General features: G+C 39.9%; 1 protein-coding gene across 5 annotated transcripts in view; it reads left to right on the top strand.

The window, feature by feature from the left end:
- Positions 1 to 530: 530 nt before the first annotated feature.
- Positions 531 to 27,248, top strand: part of pcnx1 (pecanex 1) — a 253,752-nt gene continuing 227,034 nt past the window's right edge. For 4 of the 5 annotated variants that reach the window (XM_072265724.1, XM_072265689.1, XM_072265683.1 and 1 more), the window contains exon 1: positions 531 to 832. In XM_072265724.1, coding sequence (XP_072121825.1) covers positions 680 to 832 — 153 coding nt within the window. In that variant the 5' untranslated portion in view covers positions 531 to 679. The remainder of the gene's footprint in view (positions 833 to 27,248) is intronic. The other variant, XM_072265714.1, reaches the window with a different exon arrangement.

Genomic DNA, 27,248 nt, shown 5'->3' with positions numbered 1-27,248 from the left:
ACACCGTACAATGCTTTACTTTGACGAATACGCTTGAATAAATGCTTGTTATTGCTAAGGAGAGCATTCTTTGCGGAAATAATGTTACAGGTTATAGGAGAAAGAACAACTCAATTCCTCTTAAAGGAATTCGGTGAAACCAAATTGCTTTCTTCCCGTACTTAATAACGCAATAGCATTTTTGTGACAGCATGACAAGCAAGTCGATGGATCAGAGCCATCAAGAAAAAAAAATTCCTGAACATACTTTGGCTTTATGAAGTTAGTACCTTCGCCATATGAGTCAGAGCTCTCTAACTGAGAGCAAATCAACAACGCGCTGCCTATAAGGAGGGATATAGAACATGACCGCCCCAGAAAGAGAGAGGCGTGCGCATCCCTCTCGGCCGTCACACGCTCATTGGCTGGGTTTCCCACAGCGTTATTTGTTATTGGGCGACAGCGCTGTTTACCAAGCAACGATCGTGGGATTGCCGGGATAGTAGGATTGAAGCTGGAGGACTACAGGAAGTCCTCCGAGCTGCCGCTGATGCCTAACGACAAGATGGCTGTTGGTGGCAAGTTGGAACCAGTAGCCACCAGCACAGCGGCGTCTTACATGTACAAAGGAGGATAGCTGGAGACGAAGGTTCCCGCTTTCATACTGCTGGGATATTATTAGACTGATATATGGACAGCAATGGGGTCTCAGACCCTCCAAATCTTGAGACAGGGAGTCTGGGCTTCCATCACTGGCGGATGGTATTATGATCCTCATCAAAACACATTTGTGAATGCTTTCCATCTCTATATCTGGCTCTTCTTCCTTTGTTTCCCATTTACACTGTACATGGTGAGTGTCTGCTTGTGCAGTTTATACCATTAATCACTCCTTTTACTTTGAAATTCGCTGTTGGGGTTCCGGAGATGAGCATATGCAGGGTATACGCTCTATGTACAGCGTGAAAGAGTTCCGTCGCCAAGAAAACAGCCTAGGTAGGAGTAATACAATGGGACACTGGTTTAAAATAAATACATTTTGTATTGGCTTCTATAGACGAATTAGAATTAACAAGCTAGTCACAAGATGTATACCTGGCAGTTATTGCAAAATCAGCTTGAATGCAATGATTTTTGGGGTTAAAAACATACAGGTTTCAATATTTCGACACAATGCGATCATTGCTAGACAGCGATGTGAGAGCTAAGTGGAACAAATTTTAATTTTCCTTCGGGTTAGTTTAACATAGATTGACTCATGCTTTCATTTAACTTGTTTGTTTTTGTGGAATTGTTATGAATAAGATGAAATTAATATTTTAAACCATTTATAGCCTAGATAAATGTGCTAGTCTTTTATGTAAACCTACTTTGTTATTCCGATTGCAAGGATTGCTGAATTCTCTACAGCCATCCGTATATTGCCAGCTGGTGTTGTTTTTCTGTTTTGTTACTGGTTGTAATATCACCTGATTAATTTAGTAGGTCATGCATCTGGGAGAAATGAACTTAATGAAGGTAAGAATAAATGAGTTGTGTGTGTGTAGCTTAAAAAACAATATGGGAATGGAAAATTAATGTTTCACAAATGCATACTTGTATCTAATGATAGCCTTTTTTATAATAACTGAGGCACTATATGTGTAGCTTTTGGAAAACACAGTATGATAGTGTATATCATATAGGCAGGCCACAGTTAAGTGAAATGTAAGAATGGTTCACAATTATGTGACCCATCTCTGACTGCTTTAGTCACCAAAGTGTTTAAGTGGCAATGAGCTACATCTTGCAGAGTAGCTTTAAGTGAAACACAAAAGCCTATTTTCACACAATAAACTTCCATTGGGAAGTTTGTTGTGTGAAACTGCATTGGGATGATGAACAGATAATATGCTTTAGAAATACAGAGAAGTATTGGAAAGGACATAGGATATTACATCCGTGCATTTGAGCAAACTAGCGCCATGTTATCTGATGTAACAGGTGGCGTCTTGTTTACCAGAAAGATAGCACTTGTGCTAGTACATGATGCTGTCGATAACCTAAAGTGTCAGGCTGGATTTGTGGATTTGAATTCTGGTGGTTCTAGGTTTTGTGGAAACAACTTGCATTTATGGAGTGCCTTTGAAATAAATTGTCCCAAGGTGCTTGACAGGGGATAGAATTTGGAAAGAGGAATTTTAGGGTATTTTACTTCTAAAAGAGAAGAAGTGTATTGTGAACTTTAGATGGCATAAAAAGTTTAGATGAAGCATTAAAACATCTCCCATTTCTGATGGAGGGTCTTTGACTTGTAACATTAATTGGTTTCTCATTCCACAGATGTTACTTGACTGGCTGAGTTCTTCCAGCATTTCTCATTTTGTATCTCAGTGTTTTATCATGGTGACACTCTCATGTTTTCAGATGGATTTTGGGATTAATGGATTTGGGATTAAACTGGCCCAGCAGTGGAGAATGTGAGGGAGCAGTGAAAGGAAACAAAATCTCACTTTATTTCAGTGCCTCTGCTCTTCTAATTATGGAATTCTGGGATAAGTTAAGATTAACTTAAAATACCAGATTTGGGTTTAGAATGGTCTTTAAAGGCTTGATGCTAATACTGGGTACCTAAATCAGGTGTTGTTGTTAATGATCTCTCAATTTGATGATGTAAGAATCAATAAAATATATATATTTAAAACACAGACAGGAGGAAATCTGCAGATGCTGGAAATTCAAGCAACACACAAAAACGCTGGTGAACGCAGCAGGTCAGGCAGCATCTATAGGAAGAGGATCTAAGAGCTGGAGTAGATCCACCCCTCCCCCTCCCACTTTCAAATCTCTTACTATCTCTTCTTTCAGTTAGTCCTGCCAAAGGGTCCTGGCCCGAAACATCGATTGTACCTCTTCCTATAGATGCTGCCTGACTGCTGCGTTCACCAGCATTTTTTGTGTGTGTTTTTAAAAGGTTTTTAAAAAAAAACACCTCCCATCAGGCAGGAGATGCTGTAGCATTAGGACAAAACTGGTTAGGATGAGAAACAGCGTCTTCCCTTGGCTGTAAGACTAAACTCCCTGGCACTACCCATGTCTCATCATCAATAAAGCACCAGTGGCACTATACTGTTAATTTTTAACTTACGGTATGTGCACCTTATTATTTTGTTAATTTATTTGTGGTAATATTACTTTATGTGTGTGACACGTGTTGTGCACCTTGGTCTGGAGGAATGTTGTCTTGTTTGGCAGTATGTAGGTGTGCAGTTAAATGACAATACACTTGAACTTGATCTTGTATCTCAAGCTTGCATCTTACAGGGTTAGGAGCACACCCATCCTCTGAGAATGTTAAAATTGGCCATATGCTCCCCATGTTCTGCTCCATTGTGCAATGAGATCATAACTGAACTTTTATCTTGGCTCAATTTTCTTACTCTAACCCCATCTTTCCTTGATTAGCTGGAGCTACTAAAGCACTCCTGGACAATAAATTCCAAAGATTTGCTACAATCTGGTTTTAAAGTTTTAATGCTTAGCTTTATTTGTAACTTGTACACCAAAACATACAGTGAAATGTGTCATTTGCATCAACAACTAATACAGTTCAAGGATGTGCTGGGGGCAGCCCACAAATATTGCCATATTTCTGTTGTCAATATAGCATGCCATAACTTAGTGACCTGTACATCTTTAGAATGTAGGAAGAAACTCATATTCATGGGTTGAGCTTACAACTCCTTATAAACGGTGGCGGGAATAGAACCCTGGTCGCTGGCACTGTAAGGCATCACGCTAACCACTACGCTACTGAGCCACAGTAATTTTGATTGATGGTTGATGTTGTTTTAACTTGTCTTGACCTTAAGTGTTAATCCCTTATTTTGAAATAATGACCCCTTTGTTCCAGATATGCCCGTCAGAATTGATTGTGTTTCCATATACTCACCTAATTGAAAGTACAGTGGATTCCGGGACACATTGGAACCACCAATTAAGCAACAACTGTAATTAGCTGAAGTTTCATGGAAGTAGTTAAAAAGGTTTAAAAAGACAAACCAGTAACAAATTATGTATGCAAATGAAATACAGAAAAAATTAGAACACTGCCAATACTACTGTAGTACCGTAAAACTATGTATTACTTCCTAATATTTATCGATGAAACAATTCACCCACGATGTGTTCTTATGACCATAAATGAACAAAATCAGCGCAGACACTTATTACAAATAATGGACTGCCTTCATACAATGCTGTCGACAATTGCATCCTTCAAATCTTCATTTTCTTTGTAATGTTCACGATGATTATTGATAGCTTCAAATTCTTTGTAGTTTCTAACTTGTTGAAGTAGTGGTTGTTTCTGGCATCTTCAAACCTGAATGCTTGAAACTGCAGTGAGCAAAACAGTTCCGAATTGTCTTACTGCTTATTTCTCGCCAACTATCAGTGACAAAAATTGCTGCTTTTTGCACACAAACACATGCAACTGATGCCATTTAAAGACTGTTTGCTCAAAGCTTGGTGTTGTGTCTAATGGCAATGCAAGTCCACACAACATGACGCTAATTAGAAAAGAAACTGTTTGGCAACAGTTTCCTGCTCCAACTAAGCGGCATGGTATCCCAAATAAACAAAAGGAATCCTGGCTTTTTTCTAGATTAGTTTTTGTTCTTTAATAGTTGTTCCAAATAAGCAGGTGTAGTATTGTTAGAGCATAATTGGCGCAAGACATCTCTTCTTGTACTGAAGTGTTCTTGTAACATACCATTTGTTTTCTTAATTGCTTGATGTGAATGTATGATAACTTCTAGTGTTTTCTATTTAAAACACCTAGTTTCCTCTGAATACCTGCACCTTGCATCCTTCCATCATTTAAAAGTAATACTTCACATTTCTGTTTTTTGTATGCATGTGTTGTTCGTCCATCATTGACGTCGATGAGGACCTCAACACCATTATGACGGTGTCGAGACTAGCGCGTGATTTGGATTTAAGTGAGGGAGAGTTGCGCAGCGTCAGCCTCACTCTGTCTTCCCAATTCCCATCTGGATCCAGTGGCAAGACAGGGTCTAGACGGCTGGAGATGGGACTAGGCGCAGTGGATGACCAGGACGTCTTCTGTCTTGTTCTGCTCTACACGTTCCACGATGCTTGCAGAGACCGCCTTCTTGACTGTTGGACCTTCCATTGGTCTCGTCTGCTCAATCCGCCGGAGTCTGTCTTCACATGCTGGGATAGACAACTCCCTATCTCACCGAGGGTTTGAGACCCGTCGGCTACCCTGACCTGGTTTAGCCGGCTTGTCAAAGCCGTTGCCCGGGGTGTGGCCGCTGTCACATGCAAACGGCTACAGGGAGCCACAGGTGAGAGCTGAGTGCCAGGTGGGGACCAAAGGTGGATTAACCGCCCTGAAAAGGATGTGACCTGTTCCCCCACCAGAGGTGCTACCCCTCCCTGACACCCCATACGCCCCATATGCATGTAGATGAGTTCTCAGTATCAATCGTGGTGCACCCTACCAATCTCACCCTCTAATCTTGGAAATGAATTCTTTGTTCCCACCATTTTGTCTTTACAGTATGTTAGCTCCAACACCTTGTGCTTTGTCCAGCACCTCACTATATGTCATCCGAAAGTCCTAATATTTATTTATTGAGAGATACAGTGGAACAGGCTGTTCCAGGGTACTGAGCTGCACCACCCACCAAAACCCCCTGTTTAACCCTAGCCTAATCACAAGACAATTTACAGTGTCCAATCACCCTACTAACAAGTATGACTTTGGACTGTAGGAGGAAACTGAAGTATCCAGAGGAAACCCATGTGCACATGGTAAGAATATACAAACTTTCTTACAGGGGAAGCCAGACTTGAACTCCGACACACCGAGCTATAACAACATTGCACTAACTGCTACGCTACAGTGGTACCCTTAGCCCAACTAGTTCATTCTGTTAGTTAAACCACAAAAGAAAATTCAAATCTATTTGTCATTCATGATTCAGCCTTCCATAAACCCCCATCAACTATACTCTGTGCAACAATACAAGCCTGTGCATTCTGTATCTCTGTAACAACCTTTGAAATTCCAGGATGCAGGCCTCTGGGTTCTGTGATTTATTGCCTTTTAATCTTAATAATTTCTCCAATAATTATTTATTGACACAAGATGTTCTTCAGATGCTGGAAATTTAGAGCAATGAACAGAAAATACTGGAGGAACTCAGCAGGTTAGGCAGTATCTAAAGAGGGGAATAAACAGTCGAGATTTCCGGTTGAGGCCCTTCATCACGACTGGAAAGTAAGAGGGAAGAAGCCAGAATAAGAAAGTTGGGGGAGAGGAAGGAGTAGAAGCTTGATGTGATAGTGAAACTAGCTGGGGAGAGCGAAGGTAGCTAGGTTGGTGGGAGAGGAAGGATTAAGTGAAAAACTGGGATGTAACGGACCTAAAGGCTGAAGAAGAGGAGAATGGACAATGGAAAAAAGGGAAGGAGGAGAGGCACTAGAGAGAGCTGATGAGGAGAAGAGAAGGGAGAAGACGGGAGCAGGAAAGGAGAATCAGAGAAGGGGGAGGGGGGTATATTACTGGAACTTAGAGAAATTGATGTTCATGCCATCAGTTTGAAGGCTATCCAGATGGAATATGAGGTGTTGCTCCTTCAACCTGACAGTGGGCTCATTGTGACAATAGAGGAGGCCATGTACTGACATTTCAGAATGGGTATAGGAAGTAGAATTTAGGACCATAAGACATTAGAGCAAAATTAGGCTGTTCAGCCCATCAAGTCTTCTTTGCTATTTCGTCATGACTGACTTACTATCCCTCTCAATCCCATTCTCCTGCTTTACCCATGTAACCTTTGATGCCCTGACTAATCAAGAACCTATCAATTTCTGCTTTAAATATTCACAATGATATGGCCGCCACAGCTGTTTGTGGCAATGAATTCCACTGATTCACCACTTGTGGCAAATGAAATTCCTCCTCATCTCTATTCTAAGTGGATGCCTTCTATTCTGAGGCTGTACCCCTTGGACTTAGGCTCCCCCACTGTAGGAAATATCCTGTCCACATCCACTCTATCTAGGCCTTTGAATATTTGATAGATTTCAATGAGATTTCTCTTCATTCTTCTAAACTCCAAAGAGCCGTCAAACACTCCCCATATGTTAATCCTTTCATTCCTGGAATCATTCTTGTGACCCTCCTCCCGATCCTCTCCAATGCCAGGAAAGGGGCCCTAAACTGCTCACAGTACACCAAATGCTATCTGACCAATGCCTTATAAAGCTTCAGCATTACATCATTTGTTACCCATAAAATGGGTGGTTATCAGGAAAGCCCACCCATTTTGTAGCGGATAGAGTGAAGGTGCTCGGTGAAGTGGTCTCTCAATCTATGTTGGGACTCCCCGCTGTAGAGGAGGCCGCACCAGGAGTACCTGATACAGTAAATGACACCAACAGACTCACCTGTGAAGTGTGTCTTCACCTGGAAGGACTGTTTGCGGTGAAGGAGGAGATGTAGGTGCAGGTGTAGCACTTGTCCCACTAGCAGGCATAAGTGCGAGGAGGGAGATCAGTGGGGAGGGACAAGTGGAAAAGGGATTCATGTAGAAAGCGACCCCTGTGGAGAGTTGGGGAGGGGGGGAGGAAGGAAAACACGTGTTTAGTGGTAGGATCCTGTTGAAGATGGCAGAAATGACAGAGAATGAGGTGCTAGATTTGGAGGTTTGTGGAATGGTAGGTAAGGACAAGGGGTATTTGACTTGTGGCGGTGGAGCGATGGGGTGAGGGTAGATATCTAGGAAGTGGAGGAGGTATGGGTGAGGACTGTATTTTACTGATGCTAATTACTTTGAGTTGTTCATTCATTCTACATCTTGAGACTTGCTCTTTTTGGAAGGTTTTCTGTGAATTCCGTATAGACAGATGCAAAATATTTGTTTTATTTCTCTGCTATTTCCTTATGCCCCAATATAATTCCTTTTGTCTTGGTCACTCCATGACAAAAACAGCTTAACAGTAACAAAGCTCAAAACACCTTAAGGGCTACTGCATTATTTCTTTGGGAAACTGAGATAATGGATTGACTTGACGTAAGCATCGTGCATGTTGCAAATCCTTTGTCTATAATTGGGAAAGCTGCTTTTATAACTAGACAGGCAAAATTCTAAGTAATTGATATTGTATATTCTGTCAGCTACTGAGACTAATAAATTCGTGTAATGCTGTTACTGTATTGGCTGGAGAAGGAGTAAATGGAACTTGTGAACATCAGTTTTAATGAATAATGTGACACATTTGACATTTTGCATTAAATGAAGACTCCAACGTGCTATAACACAAATATTTCATTATTATGCAGAACCTTTATCTAACGTCAAGAGAAAGCCCAGCTGCAGTGTTTTGTGGAGGTTTCTCAAATACTAATGAATTTTCTTCAGGCTTCCAGATAACACATTGGTGTTTATTAGCGCCAGTGTAAATAACAATATTAAATTATATTTTTCGATGAGAAATGGTATAATCTGAAAGAAAGTAAGAAAATAATATCCACCTTTCTCAATAGATGTTGCATTATGTATTTGATCTCTGCACCTATGATGCAATTGTAAGGATACTAATATCAATGTCATCTTGGACATATTGCGTTGGGGTGGGGGGATCAGGTGCAGGTCACAGCACTGAGGGGAAGGGATAATTGATGGTAATAGTGTTAGGAACAAGTTTAGTGAATGTAGAATTGGCCAGTTTTTCTTAATGTGATCATTAATTCGTAGCAATGTCTTTGGCTGTCCCTTGAGGAAAATTGGGTTTGCTCAGTTCTGATAATTTGTAGATCATATAACACAGTAGTGAAGACACAGGCCCTCAGCCCACAATGTCTGTATTGAACGTAATGGTAAATTAAACTCAAATGCATATGATTCATGACCCTCTATTTCCTGCATATTTGTGTGCCTATCTAAAAGCCTTGGAAATGCCACTACACTATCTACTTCCACCATTATTCATGGCAGTGCACTTAGACACCTGCTACAATCTATTTAGGAAAAACCTTGACCCCCACATTTCCTTTAAACTTTTCTTCTGTCTCCTTAAAGCTGTGCCACAGAGTATTTGATGTTTGTACCCTGAAAAACGGTTTTGACTCTCTACCCTATCGACGCTTAGTCATGATTTTATAAACTATCAGGTCTCCCTTCAGCCTTCAATGCTCCAGAGAGAACAATCCAAGTTAGTCTAACCTCTCCTTGTAGCCAATAGCCCCTAGTGTGGACCCCCTTGTCCTGCACCTTCTCTAAAGCCTCCTTCTGTAATGGGACAATCAGAACTACACATGATTCTTGAAATGTGGTTTAACCAAAGTTTTAAATAGCTGCAACATGATTTCTTGACCCTTACACTCAGTGCTGACTGATAAAGCAAGCATACCATATGCCTTCTTAACTATTCTGTCTATATGTGTTGCCATTTAGAGGAAACTAGGGACTTGGATACATTCCTCCATATGTCGGTGCTGGGGGGTTCCTGCCATTAACTATATACTTCCTCGTACATTGAACATCCCAAAGTGCAGCTGCTCACACTTGCCTGGATTAAACTCCATTATGTCCTTTCTCCGCTCATATCTGTAACTGATCTATATCCTGTTATAACTATTGACAAACTTCTTCACTATCTGTAATTCCACTAATTTTTGTGTCATCTTTAAACTTACAAAGTAACCATCTACATTTTCAATTGAAGTCATTTTATATGTTCACAAACAGCAGAGGTCCCAACGCTGATCACTTTAGAACACCACTGGTCACAGACCTCCAGCCAGAATAACACCCTGCCTCTGATACTCTGTCTTCTATAGGCAAGCTGATTCTGCATCCAAGCTACTAAATCATCCTGGATCCCATATATCTTAATCTTCTAGAGAATGCCAGCCTTTCTTGCACTGCGGACCGGTTTTATTATTGACAATATTCTTGCGAACGGCCGATGGTGGTGGGGGGGGGGGGGGGGGCGGGTGTTCAAGTTCAACAGTGCATGACATGGAATGAGGAAAGGTGCAGCTGACCCGTATCGTTTCCTCGTGGCCTGGTAGCACACGCTTTGCGGCCCCGTGTTGGGGACCACAGTTCTAGATCAGCCTATCATGAGGGACCTTATCAAATGCCGTGCTAAAGTATAAGAGACAAAATCTACTACCCACCTTTATCAACCACCTTCACCTCAAAAAAAACAAACTCCACATGACCTGCCCCACAAAGCCATACTGACTATCCCTAAGTAGCCAATGGTTTTCTAAATGCTCATGAATCCCGTCTGTAAGAATCCTCGTCAGTTGCTTCCTGATGTGTGGTTTACTGGCCTATAATTTCCTGGATTATTTCTGTTTTCCTTTTTGAGTAAAGGATGAACATTGGCTATTGTCTCGTTCCTGGATCTCACCTATGGCTAGAAAGGATACAGTGATCTTCGTCAAGGTGCCAGCATTCTCTTTTCTTGGCTCTCGATAAACTGGGATTGGTTCATCAGGCCCCGGGGACCCATCCAATGACAGAATTTGATCAATGAGTCTCGGATTGTTTTAGTGAAATGGAGGTTGAGGATGTTTCTCTTGTTCTCACTAAAAGTCTACGGATGTACAACTGAGAGCACACGGCTTTAACCAGTGGGACGTATTTTGCACAGAAACAGGCCTTTAGCCATAATGTTATTCCAAAGTAATTAAATTGATCATGCTTAATTAAACTAAACACTTCTGCCTGCCTATTGTCTACGTCTCACCATTCTCCATATATTCGTGTGCCAATCTCAGAATGTCTTAAATATCTCTATCTGTCCCACCACATGACGAAGGGTCTCGGCCCAAAACGTCGACTGTACCTCTTCCAATAGATGCTGCCTGGCCTGCTGTGTTCCACCAGCATTTTGTGTGTGTTCCCTGTATCATTAGACATTTTGGCTCTGGGGAAAAAAGAGTAGATAGTTGGCATCTTTCTATGCCTCTAATAATTTTATAAATTTTTGTAAGGTCTCCCTGTGGCCTCTGCCACTCCAGAATAAAACAACCTCGATTTGTACAACCTATCCATATAGCACATACCCTCTAATCCAGGCAAAATTGTAGTAAACCTCTTCTGCACCCTCTGTGTATCCTCTACATCACTCCTGAAGTGTGTCAACCAGAAATGAATGCAATACTCTAGATGTGGCCTAACTAGAGTTTTATAAAGCTACAGCATTAATTGCTGCTCCATTGACTGTGAACTCAGTGCCTTGATTAATAAAGACAAACATGTATGAAATGAGGCACCCTGTCGACTTGTGCAGCCACCTTCAGGGAGCTTCGGTACATCTGCCCTAACTAGAATACTGATCAATGTTATAGTTAAGACAAAGAACTACATGATGTTGATTATAATCAATAGTATTTTCTGTATCCATGTTGTACCCCCAACACTTAAGGAGGTTACTATAATGATTGGTTGAATTAATGGACACTCAAACTGTCAACTGTGCATTCCTTTTGTTGTATGCACAGTTTGAAGTGTCAAGACATTGGCACTTAATCTGTTGTTTCGGATGAATATTGAAATCTGAGCGAATTGAGAATCTGGCAAGGGAAGTGGTACTCATGTTAAAGTTGGATTTGTAGCTGGATATTCCACTGCAGAAAAAATATTAGAAATTAGAGGATTGGGAAAAGCTTTTTCAGATATATAAAGAATAAAAGGAGAGAGTGGATATTGGGCCACTGGAAAATGACGCTAGAGTGGTAGTAATGGGAACAAATGATAGATTAATTGATTAAGTATTTTGTATCAGTCTTCACTGTGGAAGACACTAGCAGTATGCCAGAAATTTGAGTGTGTCAGAGGCGTAATTGCTTTTGCAAAGGAGAAGGTGCTTTGGAAGCTGAAAGGTCTGAAGGTAAGTAAGTCACTTGGACCAAATGGATTCCATGGTTCTGAAAGAGGTAGCTGAAGAGATTCTGGAGGCTTTAGTCATGATCTTTTACAAATCACTGAATTCTGGAATGGTTTTGGACGACTGGAAAATTGTAAATGTTATTTCACTCTTTAAGAAGGGAGGGAGACAGAAGAAAGGAAATTACAGGCCAGTTAGCCTGAATTCATGGTTGGGAAGGTGCTGGAATCCATTATTAAAGATGAGGTTTTAGGGTATATGGGGGTGCATGATAAAGTAGGCCAAATTCAGCATGGTTTTCTTAAGGGGAAGTCTTGCCTAATAAGTCTGTTGGAATTCTTTGAGGAAAGAAGAGGCAGGATAGACAAAGGAATGTTTGTGGATGTTGTTTACATCAATTTTCATAAGGCCTTTGACAAAGTCCTGCATATGAGATTGCTTAACAAGCTAACAGTCTATGGTATTGCAGGAAAGATACTAACATGAATAGAAGATTTGCTGATTGGCAGGAGGCAAGGAGTGGGAATAAAGGGGCCTTTTTTGGTTGGCTGCCAGTGAGTAGTGGTTTTCGAGAGGGGTCAGTGATGGGACTGCTACTTTTTGCATTATATGTCAATAATTTGGAGGTTGAAATTGATGGCTTTGTGGACAAGTTTGTGGATGATTCGGAGATGGGTGGAGGGGCAATTAGTGTTGAGGTAGCAGGGAGTCTGCAGAAGGACTTGGGCAGATTGGGAAAATGGACAAAGAAGTGGCAGGTGGAATATTGTATAGGGATGCGAATGGTCATGCATTTTGGTAGAAGGAATAAAGCGTGGACTATTTTCTAAGCATGGAACAAATTCAGAAATTGGAGGTGCAGAGGGACCTGGGAGTTCTCATGCAGGATTCCTTAAAGATTAACTTGCAGGTTGAGTTGTGGTAAGGAAGGCAAATGCAATGTTGGCATTTATTTTGAGATGTTCTGGCATTGGACAGAGTCCTGAGGAGGTTGACAAGAATGATTCCACAAATGAAAGGGTTAAAAAAAAACGAAGAACATTTGATGCCTCTGGGCTTGTATTCACTGGAGTTTAGAAGAATTAGGGGGTGGAGAATCTCATTGCAACCTACTGAATATTGAAAGGCCTAGATAGAGTGGACGTGGAGCAGATGTTTCCTTTAGTGGAGGAGTCTAGGGCCAGGGGACACAGCCTCAGGATAGGACATCCATTTAGAAGAGTGATTCAGAGGAATTTCTTTAGCCAGAGGGTGGTGGGTCTGTGAAATTCATTGCCATAGATGTCTGTGGAGGCTCAGTAATTGGGTATATTTAAAGCAAAGGTTGACATGTTTTTGATTAGTTAGGCATCAAAGATTACAAGGAGAAGGCAGGAGAATGGGGTTGAGAGGGACAGTAAAGCAGCCATGATGGAATTGCAGAGCAAACTCAATAGGTCGGATAGCCTGACTCTGCACTCATGTTTTATGGTCTTAATTTCCCTAAGTATGATATATATTGTGTGGAGTTTTGTTTCTGATTGTTCCAAGATAAACTATTTGATTAATGTCTTTTCTGCTATCTGCATATGAAAATGGGAATTATATCACAAGATTTTACTGTGTTGCTTCTCATCATGTGACCTGAAATTTCATGTTTAAACAAAAATTATGCCAGTTGGAGTAAAATCACAAATGAATACATTTGTGTAAATTATACTTTTTGTACTTTTAAAAGTTTATTCAACAAAGTTAGAACCATTTAATCTGCAATAAAAAGGAAGGAACACATGCCCATTTGTGAACATATTCAAACAACTTTATGGCACAACATTGTGATATCTGGTGGTAAAGAGTCTAAATAATTCAGAAGCAATATTGGCAGATTTCTGTAACTAGGAGCACATACAGAAATATTGGAAGAGGGTGGCAAGACACCAAGTCATCAGTTATTCAGCAGCTGCTTGAATGAGAAAACAAAATCCAATAGTTGAGGTTAGAATGAGCTTTCAAGTGTCTTTACTGAGTTTGAAATTGATTGTATGTTGTTCTTAACTGCTCAGAGCAGGTCATTGGGCATCATACATCCAAATGCAATATCTTCATTATTAAATACATGATAATGTTCACCAAAGATTTCTGAGCAAGTCTTGAAAAGGAAATTTAAAAAAAGTTAGAGTCGAAGCCTGGAGCACTTAGATCAGTCTCTTTTCTGGAAGGAGGAGGCCAGCTCCTGTAGAAGCAAATAGTGGGCAAAAGAAGGCTATCAACCTAAAACCTCCTTTCTCTTTACAATTTCCTTGATCAGCTGTGTTTCCCAATGATTTAACAACATTGTTTTTGTGGAATATTTACAGTAGAATTAATTTGAATTGTTGTAATTGCTATCATTGAATGTTCTGTTGATATAATTTGAGCATCCCACCACTGTCCCTGTCCACCACCCCCACCCGCTGACATAAGCTGTCACTCTTGCTGTCTCTAACTGTTCCCCCTACCCCCCACATCCAGGGCATACACCAGAAGCACTGCATTCACAGAGCCCTCAGCATTGTCAAGGACCCCTCCCATCTGTCCCACAATTCTTTAACCTCCTACTGTCAGGCAGAAGGTACCGCAATTCTAAGAACAAGGACTATTGGGCTGGGTAACAGCTTCTTCATCCAGGCTATGAGACTCCTGAACACCCTGCTGTCACCCAGTACACGTGACCCATGACACTGCCAGTAGCATTACACTGTTGTATATTAAAGTATATGTCATATATGCACCTTGTCAATTTATTCACCTATAATTTTTTATCTTTCAATATTAATATTATTTGATGAGCTGTATATAGTATATGTCCTATGTTTTGTACCTTGGTCTCAGAGGAATGTTGTTTCATTTAGCTGTATACATATGTACAGTTGGATGACAATAAGCTTGAACTTGCTTTTGGGCACCATATTTATTTCCAACAGTTTTCAAGTAGCCACTGCTCAACTTCAAATTGTTATTGTAGAATTTCGTCAAATTACATTATTTTGCCTTTCAGTTTTCTCTTGTGGGTTAGGCCAGTTCAGAGCCAAACATATTGCTTAGGGACAGGAGTCACCTTTATACCAGATTGTGCAGATTTGTATATTTCATGATGAGGAATATTAGCTAAATTGGGCTTTTAGGACAATTTTGCTGACATACTTTTGTAGTGAGATTTGAACTTGCATCTCTGTATTGTTAATCCAGTCTTCTGAGTTATTAGCCTGATAACCTAAGACAGCATCCTTCACTGTTCTAGCTTGGCAGTTATACTCAAAGATTCAAAGCACATTTATTATCAGTGTATAAATTATACACCTTGAAATTTATCAGCTTATAGGCAGCCACAAAGCAAGAACTCCGAATAACCCCAATTTAAAAAAAAAGATCAAGAACCACTGTGCAGAGAAAGAGAAAAAAACACACATCATGTAAACAATAGAAGCAAGCTAACATTGTCCCGAACCAGAGCAGCCAGAGTAGGCCCAATATATTTACAAAAATATTTTATGTGGCAATATTTAGAAACATTTTTTAAAGAGTATAATTAAAGCTCATTCTTTCTTCATTTTCTCTTGAAACCCTCAGCTATACATTCTTTGATTATGTCAAAGGCAGACTTTGTTCTCACTTGGCTATTTGCATGTTTATTTTCCTGCAGATAGTTACTAAATCAGGAAAAAGAAACAATTTTTATGGTCTCTCTAATCAAGAACCACCAAAGCCAATTTGCACTGTTTTTCTCTTGGAGTTAAGATAGACTAAATCAAATATTCTGTTCCATATACCACATTATGGAAAAAACTTTACTCCTTTGTCAAGTCAAGTCACATTTGTTACTCAACTGTATACATGTATACTGTCAAACTAAACAACGTTCCTTCAGACCAAGTTGCAGAGCACAATACATGTAACTTACACATAACACATGAAGTAATATTACCACTAGTAAATTTAATAAATAAAAAGATACATTTGTGACACAAATTAAAAGTAAACAGTATAATGCTACCGGTGCTTTACGCATATTGATACCTGGGTGGTGACAGGAAATTTAATAGTTTTACGGCCTGAGGGAAGAAGCTGTTTTCCAATTCATTCCCTAATGCTACATACCTCCTGCCTGATGGTAGGAGGTCAGAGAGGTAATTGGATGAATGGGAGAGATCATTGCATGCGCAGCATTCCTGATAAATATCTCTGATGGATTGAAGAGATCTTCTCAGCATTCCTTGCAATCCTTTGTAGGGACTTGCGGTCAGATATCTTACAGTTCCTGTACCAGCTAGTCATAAAGGAAAGATAATTTTTCCAGGAATCCCTTGCACATAGTTGCCCTCGTGACACAATAAGTTATTCTGTTGATAGCTGAAAAGTCATTGGTTTAATCTTTAGTGCTGAATTTGCCAATATCAAATGGAGCCACAATATTGATTCTCAAAGGCCTTATTGATTTGTGTAAAGGAAAAACCAGAAAAATAAAAATGTATCAATTTAATGATCAAGCAACCTGTTGGGATTAGGAATTGTTCTTATTTCAACTGACCTGCCCTTATTCAGTAATCCATGGTCCAGCCATATTTTTTTCCAAGTGGTTGTGTAGAGATGGTTATAGCCTGTGGAAACTTACTCTTTTTCACAAAGGTGTCAATGAGAAAGATGTCTTGATTTTTTTTCTCTTTCTGAGCCACTCAGTTATGTTGCAACTACTTTGTTTAAAAAGGTAAAAGATAAAATTAGACAAATCAGCCCACTTTGATATGGGTGTAAACATTAACATTGCAAAATCACTCCCACCCTATTTGACATTGCTAAGTCCTCTTTCGGGCATCTGAGGATGGATATCTAAATGAGGTGTGATATTCCACCAGTTAGTCTAGCAATTGACTGTGACATTTGCAGCAATTGGCGTTTATGACAATGCTATAGTTTAACATGTCTGATTTTATGAGTGATACAATGGCACAATAATCACAACCTTGGTTCAAATGTAGATCAAAGAACTGAATTCTCGAGGCGAACTAAAAATCACTGTTATTAACATTAAGCATTTGAGTGTGACATCATTGAGCCCTGATAAAATTGAAAGCCATTAAAGGTTTGTGTCACACCTTAAATTGAGGAGGATTATTGTGACTGGAGGGTCATCCCTGCTCCATGATATGCAGACAGGGGCTTATAAGTACCTGATTATGACAGTCATCATCATAAGAGAATCTAGCCACTGATCATCAGCATTCAATTTATTACCTTTACCAAGTAAACCCACTTCCACCCCTCCCCACCACCATCAATACTCTAAGGTTAGGAGGGTTGGTGATGGTGTTTAGCCATCCTGGACAGAGCAATCTGTTTGACTGCCATCACTCTTATCAAGTAAACATTCATTCCCTCCAGCTGGTGCACAATAGCTGCTGTTTGTGCTATTATTTATCTTGGAAATCCAGCAGCATATTGTAAAACAATCTATTTTATTACCGACAGGATTGACAATCACCACCAGCTGCAGATTTCCTTCCCAAGTCATGCATCATCATGACTTGGAATTATATCACTGTTCCTTCACCATCACAAAATCTAAATGCTAGAGCATTCTGTCCAGTGCCATTGAGGGAGCAGCTTTGCCAGAAGGAATGTAATAATGGCAGGTAGAAATAGGTTTTGAATACTAGCAATGCCAATGAAGCACACACTCAGAAAGTCACATGATTTAAAAAGAACACCATCTTTAAACTAATTTGAATGAGATTTCATTATAATGTTAACTATAAATTTCCTTTACATCAGTGGTCCCCAACCACTGGGCTGCGGACCAGTACCGGGCCGCAAGGCATGCGCTACCGGGCCGCGAGGAAACGATACGAGTTGGCGATATGAATCAGCTGCACTTTTCCTCATTCCCTGTCACGCCCACTGTTGAGCTCGAACGCACGCGAGGTCATTACGCATGCGTCACCCATGTCAGTGCGGGAAGGAGATCAACTTCTTGAGCTTGCAAATGACGGCGGGCTGAAAAGTACGTTTGACAGAACATCTCTGCCGGCATTCCGGATCAAAGTCAAGGCTACATATCCTGAGATGGCTACAGAAGCACTGAAAACGTTGCTTCCATTTCCAACATATCTCTGCAATGAATGCAACGAAAACTAAATTGCGGAGTAGACTGGATATAAGGAACCCATTCGAGTATCGCTGTCTCCCATCACCCCTCGATAGGACCGTCTTGTTGCAGGAAAACAAGTATTCAACCCAGGGCTTCCACAGATGCAGCGATATTGGTGCGTTGCAATGATTTTATATGTTCATACGAGAAGATCTGCGCTGTGTGTTTAATATCCAAATGTTACTTAAAATGTTATGATGCTACTGACTTATAAGTGACTTGTATAACCATATAACAATTACAGCATGGAAACAGGCCATCTCTGCCCTTCTAGTCCGTGCTGAACGCTACTCTCACCTTGTCCCACCGACTTGCACTCAGTCCATAACCTTCCGTTCCTTTCCTGTCTATATAGCTGTCCAGTTTAACTTTAAATGATAATATCGAACTTGCCTCTACCACTTCTACTGGAAGTTCATTCAACACTTACTCTAAGCTCCCCTGTCCTCCGCTAATAATTGACTTATCACTATATTCATGCGAGGAAAATATGCGCTGTGTGTTTAATATTAAATTAATGTTAGATAAACCCTTTTAGAAATGAAATTGAGTGTATTAGCCACTTATCACCTATATTCCAGTTGTGATTAACACCCCCGCACGAACAGAATCGCCAAAGACGATTTGCAGAAAAAAATCGGCACGTGCACGCATGCGCAGTGGTGCCCGCGCAAGGCTTTATGGTTATTGTAGTCTTTCTCAGGGTAAACACAACGTATTTGACTGCTCCTCTTGTCCGTTGGCAACCATTCCACCTCCCCCCAACCCCCGGTCGGCCGGTCCGCAAGAATATTGTCAATATGAAACCGGTCTGCAGTGCAAAAAAGGTTGGGGACCCCTGCTTTACATAGTCCTGTATTTTGCTATTGATGCTGAATATATTTTGGCTAAAATGTCAAAAACTGCTATATTTATTCGCTTACTTGGTTCTTAAGCTCGCTATTGGAAATTTTTTAGCAGGCAAGACAATATTGAACATCACCATTTACATTATTAGAATTGAGCTAAAATTTCAGTAGCGAAGTTTGCTCTTTTCTATGTGTTTGCCTCTTCATCTATTATCTTTGCACATTTGTTGACTCTCAATACCTTCAAACTTACGTCTTTTGTTCAAGCTTTGCTTACAGTTCTTCTCAATGACTGACCATTGCTACAACATTATTAAGTTTTATCTTATGTACAACCAAACGTCATACTTCACAATGTTCCAAATGTGGCTTCAGCCTATTAAGGGTGGTTGTATCTTTGTTGCTTTTGATTCCTGGAAATAATACTTTAATACCAATGTAAGTTATAAACTGACGCTTCTATAAAAAGAACTTGCATTGGTGCCTTGATCTATTGGAAAATCATCCTTGTGTATTAACTAATTCAGTTGCCTTATGTGTTGTGGGGGAGATGATATACTTAATAGTATGAGAATGTGTAGAAATGCCCTTGGATGTTTATAGTCTTCAAGGTGCAAGGACAGTGGTGGGTCAAATCTTATTTACTTGGGCATACATTTTTTTTAATTCCATGAAATCCAGGGGTTCCCATCCTGGGGTTCATGGATTCCTCAGTTAATGGTAGGGGTCCATGGCATACAAAAGGTTGAGAACTCCCTCATTAATGGGAGTTAGCTATATATACGGCATATGAATTTGGTCATATTAAAATGAATTTTGATCCATTCTTATTCCATACAAATGGATTAGTGCAAGAAGGCAATTTGCTGTTTACCTGTTCGTGAGAAAATGTGTGTTTACTGGAATATCTGAACAATATGCAAATACAACTCATGTTTAAATACATAATTCCTTGAAAATGATGACACGGGTAGACAAAATGGTGAAGAGGGTAAATAACATGCATTGTGTATAAGAGGTGGGATGTCATATTAGCTGTATAGGATGTTGGAGCATGAGACTACACTTGGAATATAGGCTGCCATACTATAGGAAGGATGTGATTGAGTGTGCCAGGGTGCAGAAAAGATTCATGAGGATGTTGATTCAGTAGGTGGGATAGGATGTAACTAATTTTTTTCTGGACTACATAGTGACCGTAGAGAGGATTATCAATCAAATCAAATTTAATTGTTATTCAAACCATATATGGATACAGCCGAAGGAGACAGTGTTCCTCAGGGACCAAGGTGCAAAAACATTAAAAATAACGAGAAAGGATACCGTGCTTAATGGTATTGGTCCATGGCAAAAGAAAGGTTAGGAACCCCTGGTTTAGAGGGATTTCAACCAAATGACCAACTCAGGAAAGCGCCTCAATTGGCATGGAGAAATTGGCCTGAAGGGGCTATTTTCGTGATGCTTAATTCGACGACTTGATAAGATAAGTATTTCTATAAATCTTCGGTCCCGAGTTTTTGGTTCCAATAAATACTTTTGGTTGCTTGTCTTGTATCAGTTGTATGCTTTTCATTGTGCTTGCACACCCCACAACCCTTTTGCCCCTCCTGTTCTTTCCTGATTCTTCTCATTTGTTCAAATTGCAGTTCCATGTATCTTTGTATAGCTAATGATGTCTGTGGATTGGTTGCTAAGAAATAGCTGACTGATCAACTGGAGGACAACACAGCTGAGACCAAAGCAGCTATAGTAATGGCCTTTTTCCTGCAATTACAAATATACCCTATTCATGTCACTGAAAGCAACTCATTAGTTTTCATTTTGTCAAAAAAATTTAGGTTTGGAAAATGGTGAGCTTGCTGAGCACGTAAGCTATTTTCTAGTACTGTTTGGATTTGTAACTAAATGCAGACTGGTAAATCTAATTGTCCAAATTAATAAGTTGTGATCCTCCAGAGGCTCACTGGCATTGCTGCAAACCTGCCATGGTTTCATTTAAATTGTTCCTTGTACTTGAATTGGGGGAGACAGTAAGTCATATCTTTTATAGAATAAAAATGCTGCTGATGAAGATGACTGCTTTCAGTATTGGCAGTCAGGAAATGACTAAGGGCGTCATTACTTTTAAAAACAAAAGCTTTGCATGCAATGCCTAATTATTTATAAATGGAGCATTTATATTTTTGCCCTTTGGCTTTGAGTTTTGTTACTGCCAACTATTTTCTTGTTGTTGACAATTGAGGGAAAGCAGCTGTGAGCATTGTTGGATTATCAGGCTGTTAGCAATGTGCAGTTCTCCATGAAAGAGAAAAACAAACTGTCAGAGGTTATATTTACATGTTAATCCCACAAGGAAGCTTACTTATTTTACATATTTTTGCTCAAACTAAAATACTTGAGTTCAGGTTAGAAAATTATATTCATAATAATTAATTGCAATGGAAGTCATAGAATAATTAGAAGACATTGCAGATGCTGGAAGTCTAAAATGCAAATGAAGTTCAGCATGTCAGGCAGGATCCTTGACGAGGGAAACAATGTTTCAGGTGTATATCATTGTTTTTAATTGTGTACAGGTGGTTTTGCCCTATTAATATAATTTTTGAGCTCATATTAGATCACTGTCTTGCACATTGCTAATGGAGCTGTTATATTCTGTACTTGTCAAAATGAGTTTTCATTTCTAAGTACAGGTTTCCCCTGCCATCCGAAGGTACAGCACTCCTATGAAATGGTTCGTAAGCCGAAATGTCGTAAAGCGAAGAAGCAATTACCATTTATTTATATGGGAAAATTTTGTGAGCGTTCGCAGACCCAAAAATAACCTGCCAAATCATGCCAAATAACACATAAAACCTAAAGTAACAGTAACATATAGTAAAAACGGGAATGATATGATAAATACACAGCCTATATAAAGTAGAAATACTTTTCCAACAATCATTGCTGGCACTGTTCTCCGAAGCGAAAATCTCACACAAGCACTCTCGGCAGAAAATCTCACGCACGCGCTGTTGGCAAAAACACTCTCTCCAGTAACCTTCAACCTATGAAGCTGCCAAATCATACCAAATAATGTAAAAATACACAGCCTATATAAAGTAGAAATCACGTATGTACAGTGTAGTATCACTTACTGGAATTGGGAAGACAGCGCAGAGCACACTGATGATGGTGTGTTAGACTGAGTCGCCACAGGTTTGGTGGTGCAGTGGCCCCACCCTCCAGGCCGCCAACCGATACATTGCCGCGAAGCATGCAGTGGTAGCCGGAAGGCACACAGCACATCTTTAAGAAAAAAGCCGAAATAAACAAGCTAATTAATTAGGTGCTGCCCGACACGTAATTATCTGCCCAGGTCAGTGCCGATGGCATCGCCTCTGATCTGGGCCGACATTTACGTGTCGGGCAGCACCTAATTAATTAACTTGTTTATTTCGGCTTTTTTCTTAAAGATGTGCTGTGTGCCTCCCAGCTACCGCTGCATTCCCCGCGAATCGGTATCTGTCCATGGCCCGGGGGTTGGGGTGGTGGGACACTGGGGTGTCATCTCCTCGTCTGTTTCCATTATGATCAGGCGGCTTATCTTTTCCTATAACTGCCCACCTCGATGTCGAAGGTCGAGGTTCGTCATCTGCTGTGGCTGATGTGGAAGGCTTGCTTGACTGCTGAGCCTCGCACATTTTTCTATCATACAGTTCTTTGTAAGGACTCAAACCATCCTGCAAATATCCCCTAAACCTACATACCCTTTCAAAATTAAAGTCGTACTTTATCATTGCAGCGAAAATCTCATGCAGTTGCTTCACGTTCATTTCGCTACTGAATTCATTTTCGATTGTTATCCTTTCCTCTTCCAATTACATTGGCTCTTCATCTATCAATTCTTGGTCATGGATGCCAAAACCTTTTCAACATCATCTTCGTCAGCTTCCACAAGCCAAACTCACGTTGTCCTTACTTCATTCACCACGATCGAAACGCTTAATTATGTCTAGTTTTACGCTAAGTGTAACACCCTTATGAGCTCTTTCAGGCTTTTCCAATATCTCAGAACTCATCTTGCAAACGGCTGCTCACAGGCATGTGTTAAAGCAATGCCGTTCTGAATCCGGGGGAGAGCGGCTGCTCGGGGCGCGAGCTGCCTTTTATCGTGCGCTGATTTTTATCGCGCGCTGATTTTTTTCGTAACAGTGAAAACACCTTCTGAAAGCGAAAACAGGGTACTAATGTAGGTCTTTCGTAACAGTGAGGTTTCTTAAAGTGAACATTCGAAAAACGGAGGACACTTCTATTCATGAGCTAAATAGAAAGCTTAGTAGCGCCTATAGTTTTAAACTTTTTGATAAATTAACTTAACACAGGTATTCATCCAGACACTTACAGCCAAGAGACATTCTACAAAGACATTTTGTTTGGAGGGCTACATATACTTCAGAGTGTATAAACTGAACAAGGCTAAAGTGGGGGAAGTGATAATGATATTAGTGATATATGGCAAAGAACTTTCCGAGCAGTTCTAAACAGTTTATATCTATTTTTATTTATTCTTAAATTTATTTTATTCTATTGTAGCATAACTTCCCACTATTCTGTGGCTTGGATAACAAAGAAAAGTATCCTTGTGTAGACACAAGATTGCAGATACTGGAATATGGAATAAAAACTAGTTGATAGAAGAACTCAGCGAGTCAGGAACAATCAGTGGAGGGAAATGGACACTTGACCCTTCATCTAGACTGAAGGATAAAGGGGAGATGGTCATTTTTTCTACTTTTTTTTTTAAAAACGCGGGAGGGGAGGGTGGAAATAATGATAGACACTTGGAGGTGATAGGTAGAAGGCAACATTTGATGGACTGATTAGAGATTATGGTGGATCATGGAACCAGATGAGTGAGGCGAGGGCAGATGAGATCAATAGTGGCAGGGGAGCCAGTGGAAGAAGTTTTTGAGTGATGGCCAGATGTAATGGGTGGAGAATGGGAAAGAACTGGTGATGGGAGGCTTGGGGTGAGTGTAGATATGAGTAGCAACACAGAAGTAGCTGTAGGTTGAAAATTGGAAGGGAGATAGGGACTTAGGAACTTACAATGATCATGGAAGTGGTGTGAAGCATTCTTGGAGCTATTGGCTCAGAAATCTGAATCTTCATGGACTTCATTCTTTAGTCTTAATGGAAGTGGCTGGTGAGATGCAAGAGACTATATGTTGTATGCTACCGGTGAGAGATGAGAGATGGTAGTGTTAGTTTTAATTTTCTAAAAAACTCTAGATTTGAGGAAGGTTCCATACGATTGAAAAATACTAAAACTGTGTGTGTGTGTGTGTGTGTATGTGTGTGTCTAAGAAAGAAAAACAAAAACACAGGTAGCTATAGACCAGTAACTACATCTATCACTTTGGGAGCAAGAACAGGAAAGCAGATTATTATCTGAAAGGTGTGGAGTTAGGTAAGGGAGAAATACAAAGAGATCTAGGAGTACTTGTTCATCAGTCTCTGAAGGTGAATGAGCAAGTGCAGCCGGCAGTGAAGAAGGCTAATGGAATGTTGGCCTTTATTACAAAGGGAATTGAGTACAAGAGCAAGGAAATCCTTTTGCATTTGTACAGGGCCCTGCTGAGATCACACCTAGAGTATTGTCTACAGTTTTGGTCTCCAGGGTTAAGGAAGGACATCCTGGCTGTGGAGGAGGTGCAGCGTAGGTTCACTAGGTTAATTCCTGGGATGTCCGGACTGTCTTACGCAGAGAGGTTAGAGAGACTGGGCTTGTACACGACGGAATTAAGGAGATTGAGGGGGGATCTGATTGAGACATATAAGATTATTAAAGGATTGGACAAGATAGAGGCAGGAAATATGTTCCAGATGCTGGGAGAGTCCAGTACCAGAGGGCATGGTTTAAGAATAAGGGGTAGGTCATTTAGGACAGAGTTGAGGAGGAACTTCTTCTCCCAGAGAGTTGTGGAGTTGTGGAACGCGCTGCCTCAGAAGGCAGTGGAGGCTAATTCTCTGGATGCTTTCAAGAAGGAGCTAGATAGTAGGGGAATCAAGGGTTATGGGGACAAGGCAGGAACCGGGTATTGATAGTAGATGATCAGCCATGATCTCAGAATGGCGGTGCAGGCTCGATGGGCCGAATGGTCTACTTCTGCACCTATTGTCTATTGTCTATCACTGTCAAAGGCAAAAGAAGCTATTATTGAAGAAGTTAGAGCACAGCACATCAAAATTCAGGGTCATGTGATTTTCTCAAAGGGACATTTATGAAGAAATAAGAGATGTGGTTCAAAAGAAATGGATGGATGCAGTATACTTAAATTTGTGAAAGCATTTGATCATATGTCACATCAAATGTTATTACAGCTCATTGGAGGTGATGGACATAGAAAATTAGAAGAATGAAAGCAAACATCAATGTGTCTTTTATTTTGGTTGGCAGGATGTAATGAGTAGTATGGCTCAGGGTTCAGTGTAGGGTGCTTATCTTTGTGCAGTTCAGATAAATAGAGAAAAGAACTAAAGAGTAAATTTGCTGATGACAAAAAGATGGGAAAGTAAGCTGAGAGAAGGACATAAGAAAGCCATGAAGGGATGTGCAAATGTGAGTTAATGACAAAAATCTGGCAAATGGAGTGCAAGATGAAAATATGAAACTCAATATGGCCGAAACAATTTAAAAAACCATATGAACAAAATGGTGAAAAATTACAGGAATCGAGGACTTGATTTGCAAAATGCTATATTATGCAGGTTCAGCAAATGCCTGTGAAAGATTTATTGCTAGGAAAATTGATTTCAAAAGTGGAAAATTTGTACTTAATTTGAGTAGGGCATGGCTGAGACTGCATCTGCAGAAGTGTAAACATTGTTTTTTATTGGAAGTAGTTTAGATAATTTTAACATAACTAGAATGAGTGTGTTGATTCCTGAAGAATAATTGGACAGGTTGTCCTGCACTTATTGGGATTCGGAATGGTGAGGGGACTTGATTTGAAATATTTAAGATGTCCTTTGGGGTCTTGACAAGGTAGATGTGAAGAGAATGTATTGCTGTTGGTGAATCCAGAGCAAGAGATCATGTTAAAAAGAAAGGGCCATCTATTTAAATAAGAAAAAGCAAAATATTTTGTTCTCAGAATTTTGAGTTTTGGAGCATTTTTTTCTTAGGAGGATGGATATGGTTTGAATATTTTTATAGCAGAGTTAAGTAGATAATTGATAAGCAAAGGATGAAAGTTTACAGTAACGAATATGGAATAAGGTTGTAATTGGATTAGCATGCTCATGTTAGGTGGTGGAGCAGGCTTGAGAGGCTAAGTGATTTACTCCTACTCCTAATTCAAATATTTGGATGCAATAATAGGATTGGACTTTAGTCCTAAATTATGATATTCTTTTGATGTTATAGCCTGATGTCAGTATTGATCTTTATTTGGTTGTAGTTTCTCTTTATGCCAGGATAGAAGTGTATAATTTTTCAGGGCAGGAATGGAAGATTTTTTTTTGGTTATTTGACGTCTTGCAGTGCCATGTAGCTTTGTATGTTCTTGAACTGTTCAATTTTCCCACCTCTGTTTAGAAAAATTAAAAGATTATAGTTAAATCTTCAATTAGTTTCTATTTTTATATATTAAAACAATAGTAAGAAGAGAGAATCTTTTCAGAATTAGATTTGCGTTTGTTCTTTTTGCTTTCTGTAATAATATGTATTGAATGTTTGAAAGATTTGAGATCACAAATTCTGTAATCAGTTTTACAGCATTAGCAGTTAGCTGATGACTCGCTTCATTTGCCCATTCCTTCAATTAAAGTACAAGTTCTGGTAGAAGAAGCATAGGGGCCATTATTTCATGATGCCATTGGGAGCAAAGGAGTGCAGTAAGACATGAATACTGGAAGTGATTAAAATGAGAAAATCTGATGGAAAGAAGCACCAGCCATTGGGTGATGATTGGCTCACCAAGTTGAACCAATCATTTTGCATTGATATAATCTGCTTATCATTTTTTCTTAAGTAAAATTTTGTTTTATCTTAATCCTATATGTTTGGCTGCTTTAAACACAAGTAGGTGAGCCGTGGTAGAATACTTAGCTCCTTAAATGACTTTGGGTACTTGTAGCCAGCTAATTCCACATCCGTCTCATATCCATTGTTATTTATGGTTAACAATCTTTTAATCTTAATCCTAGTTAAAATGATGAGGTGACCTACAATCAGTTGCCATGATCTAAAGTGCTTCCCAAATTTCTAACATCTTCTGCACATAGAACTGTTTTCTAATTTCATATCTGAAAGGCTTGGCTAATTTTTAGTGTCCCTGATTATAGATGGCCTA

This window comes from Mobula birostris, chromosome 1 (genome assembly GCF_030028105.1).
Source record: "Mobula birostris isolate sMobBir1 chromosome 1, sMobBir1.hap1, whole genome shotgun sequence".
Taxonomy (NCBI): domain Eukaryota; kingdom Metazoa; phylum Chordata; class Chondrichthyes; order Myliobatiformes; family Myliobatidae; genus Mobula; species Mobula birostris.
This window is presented reverse-complemented; position numbering and strand designations above follow the sequence as displayed.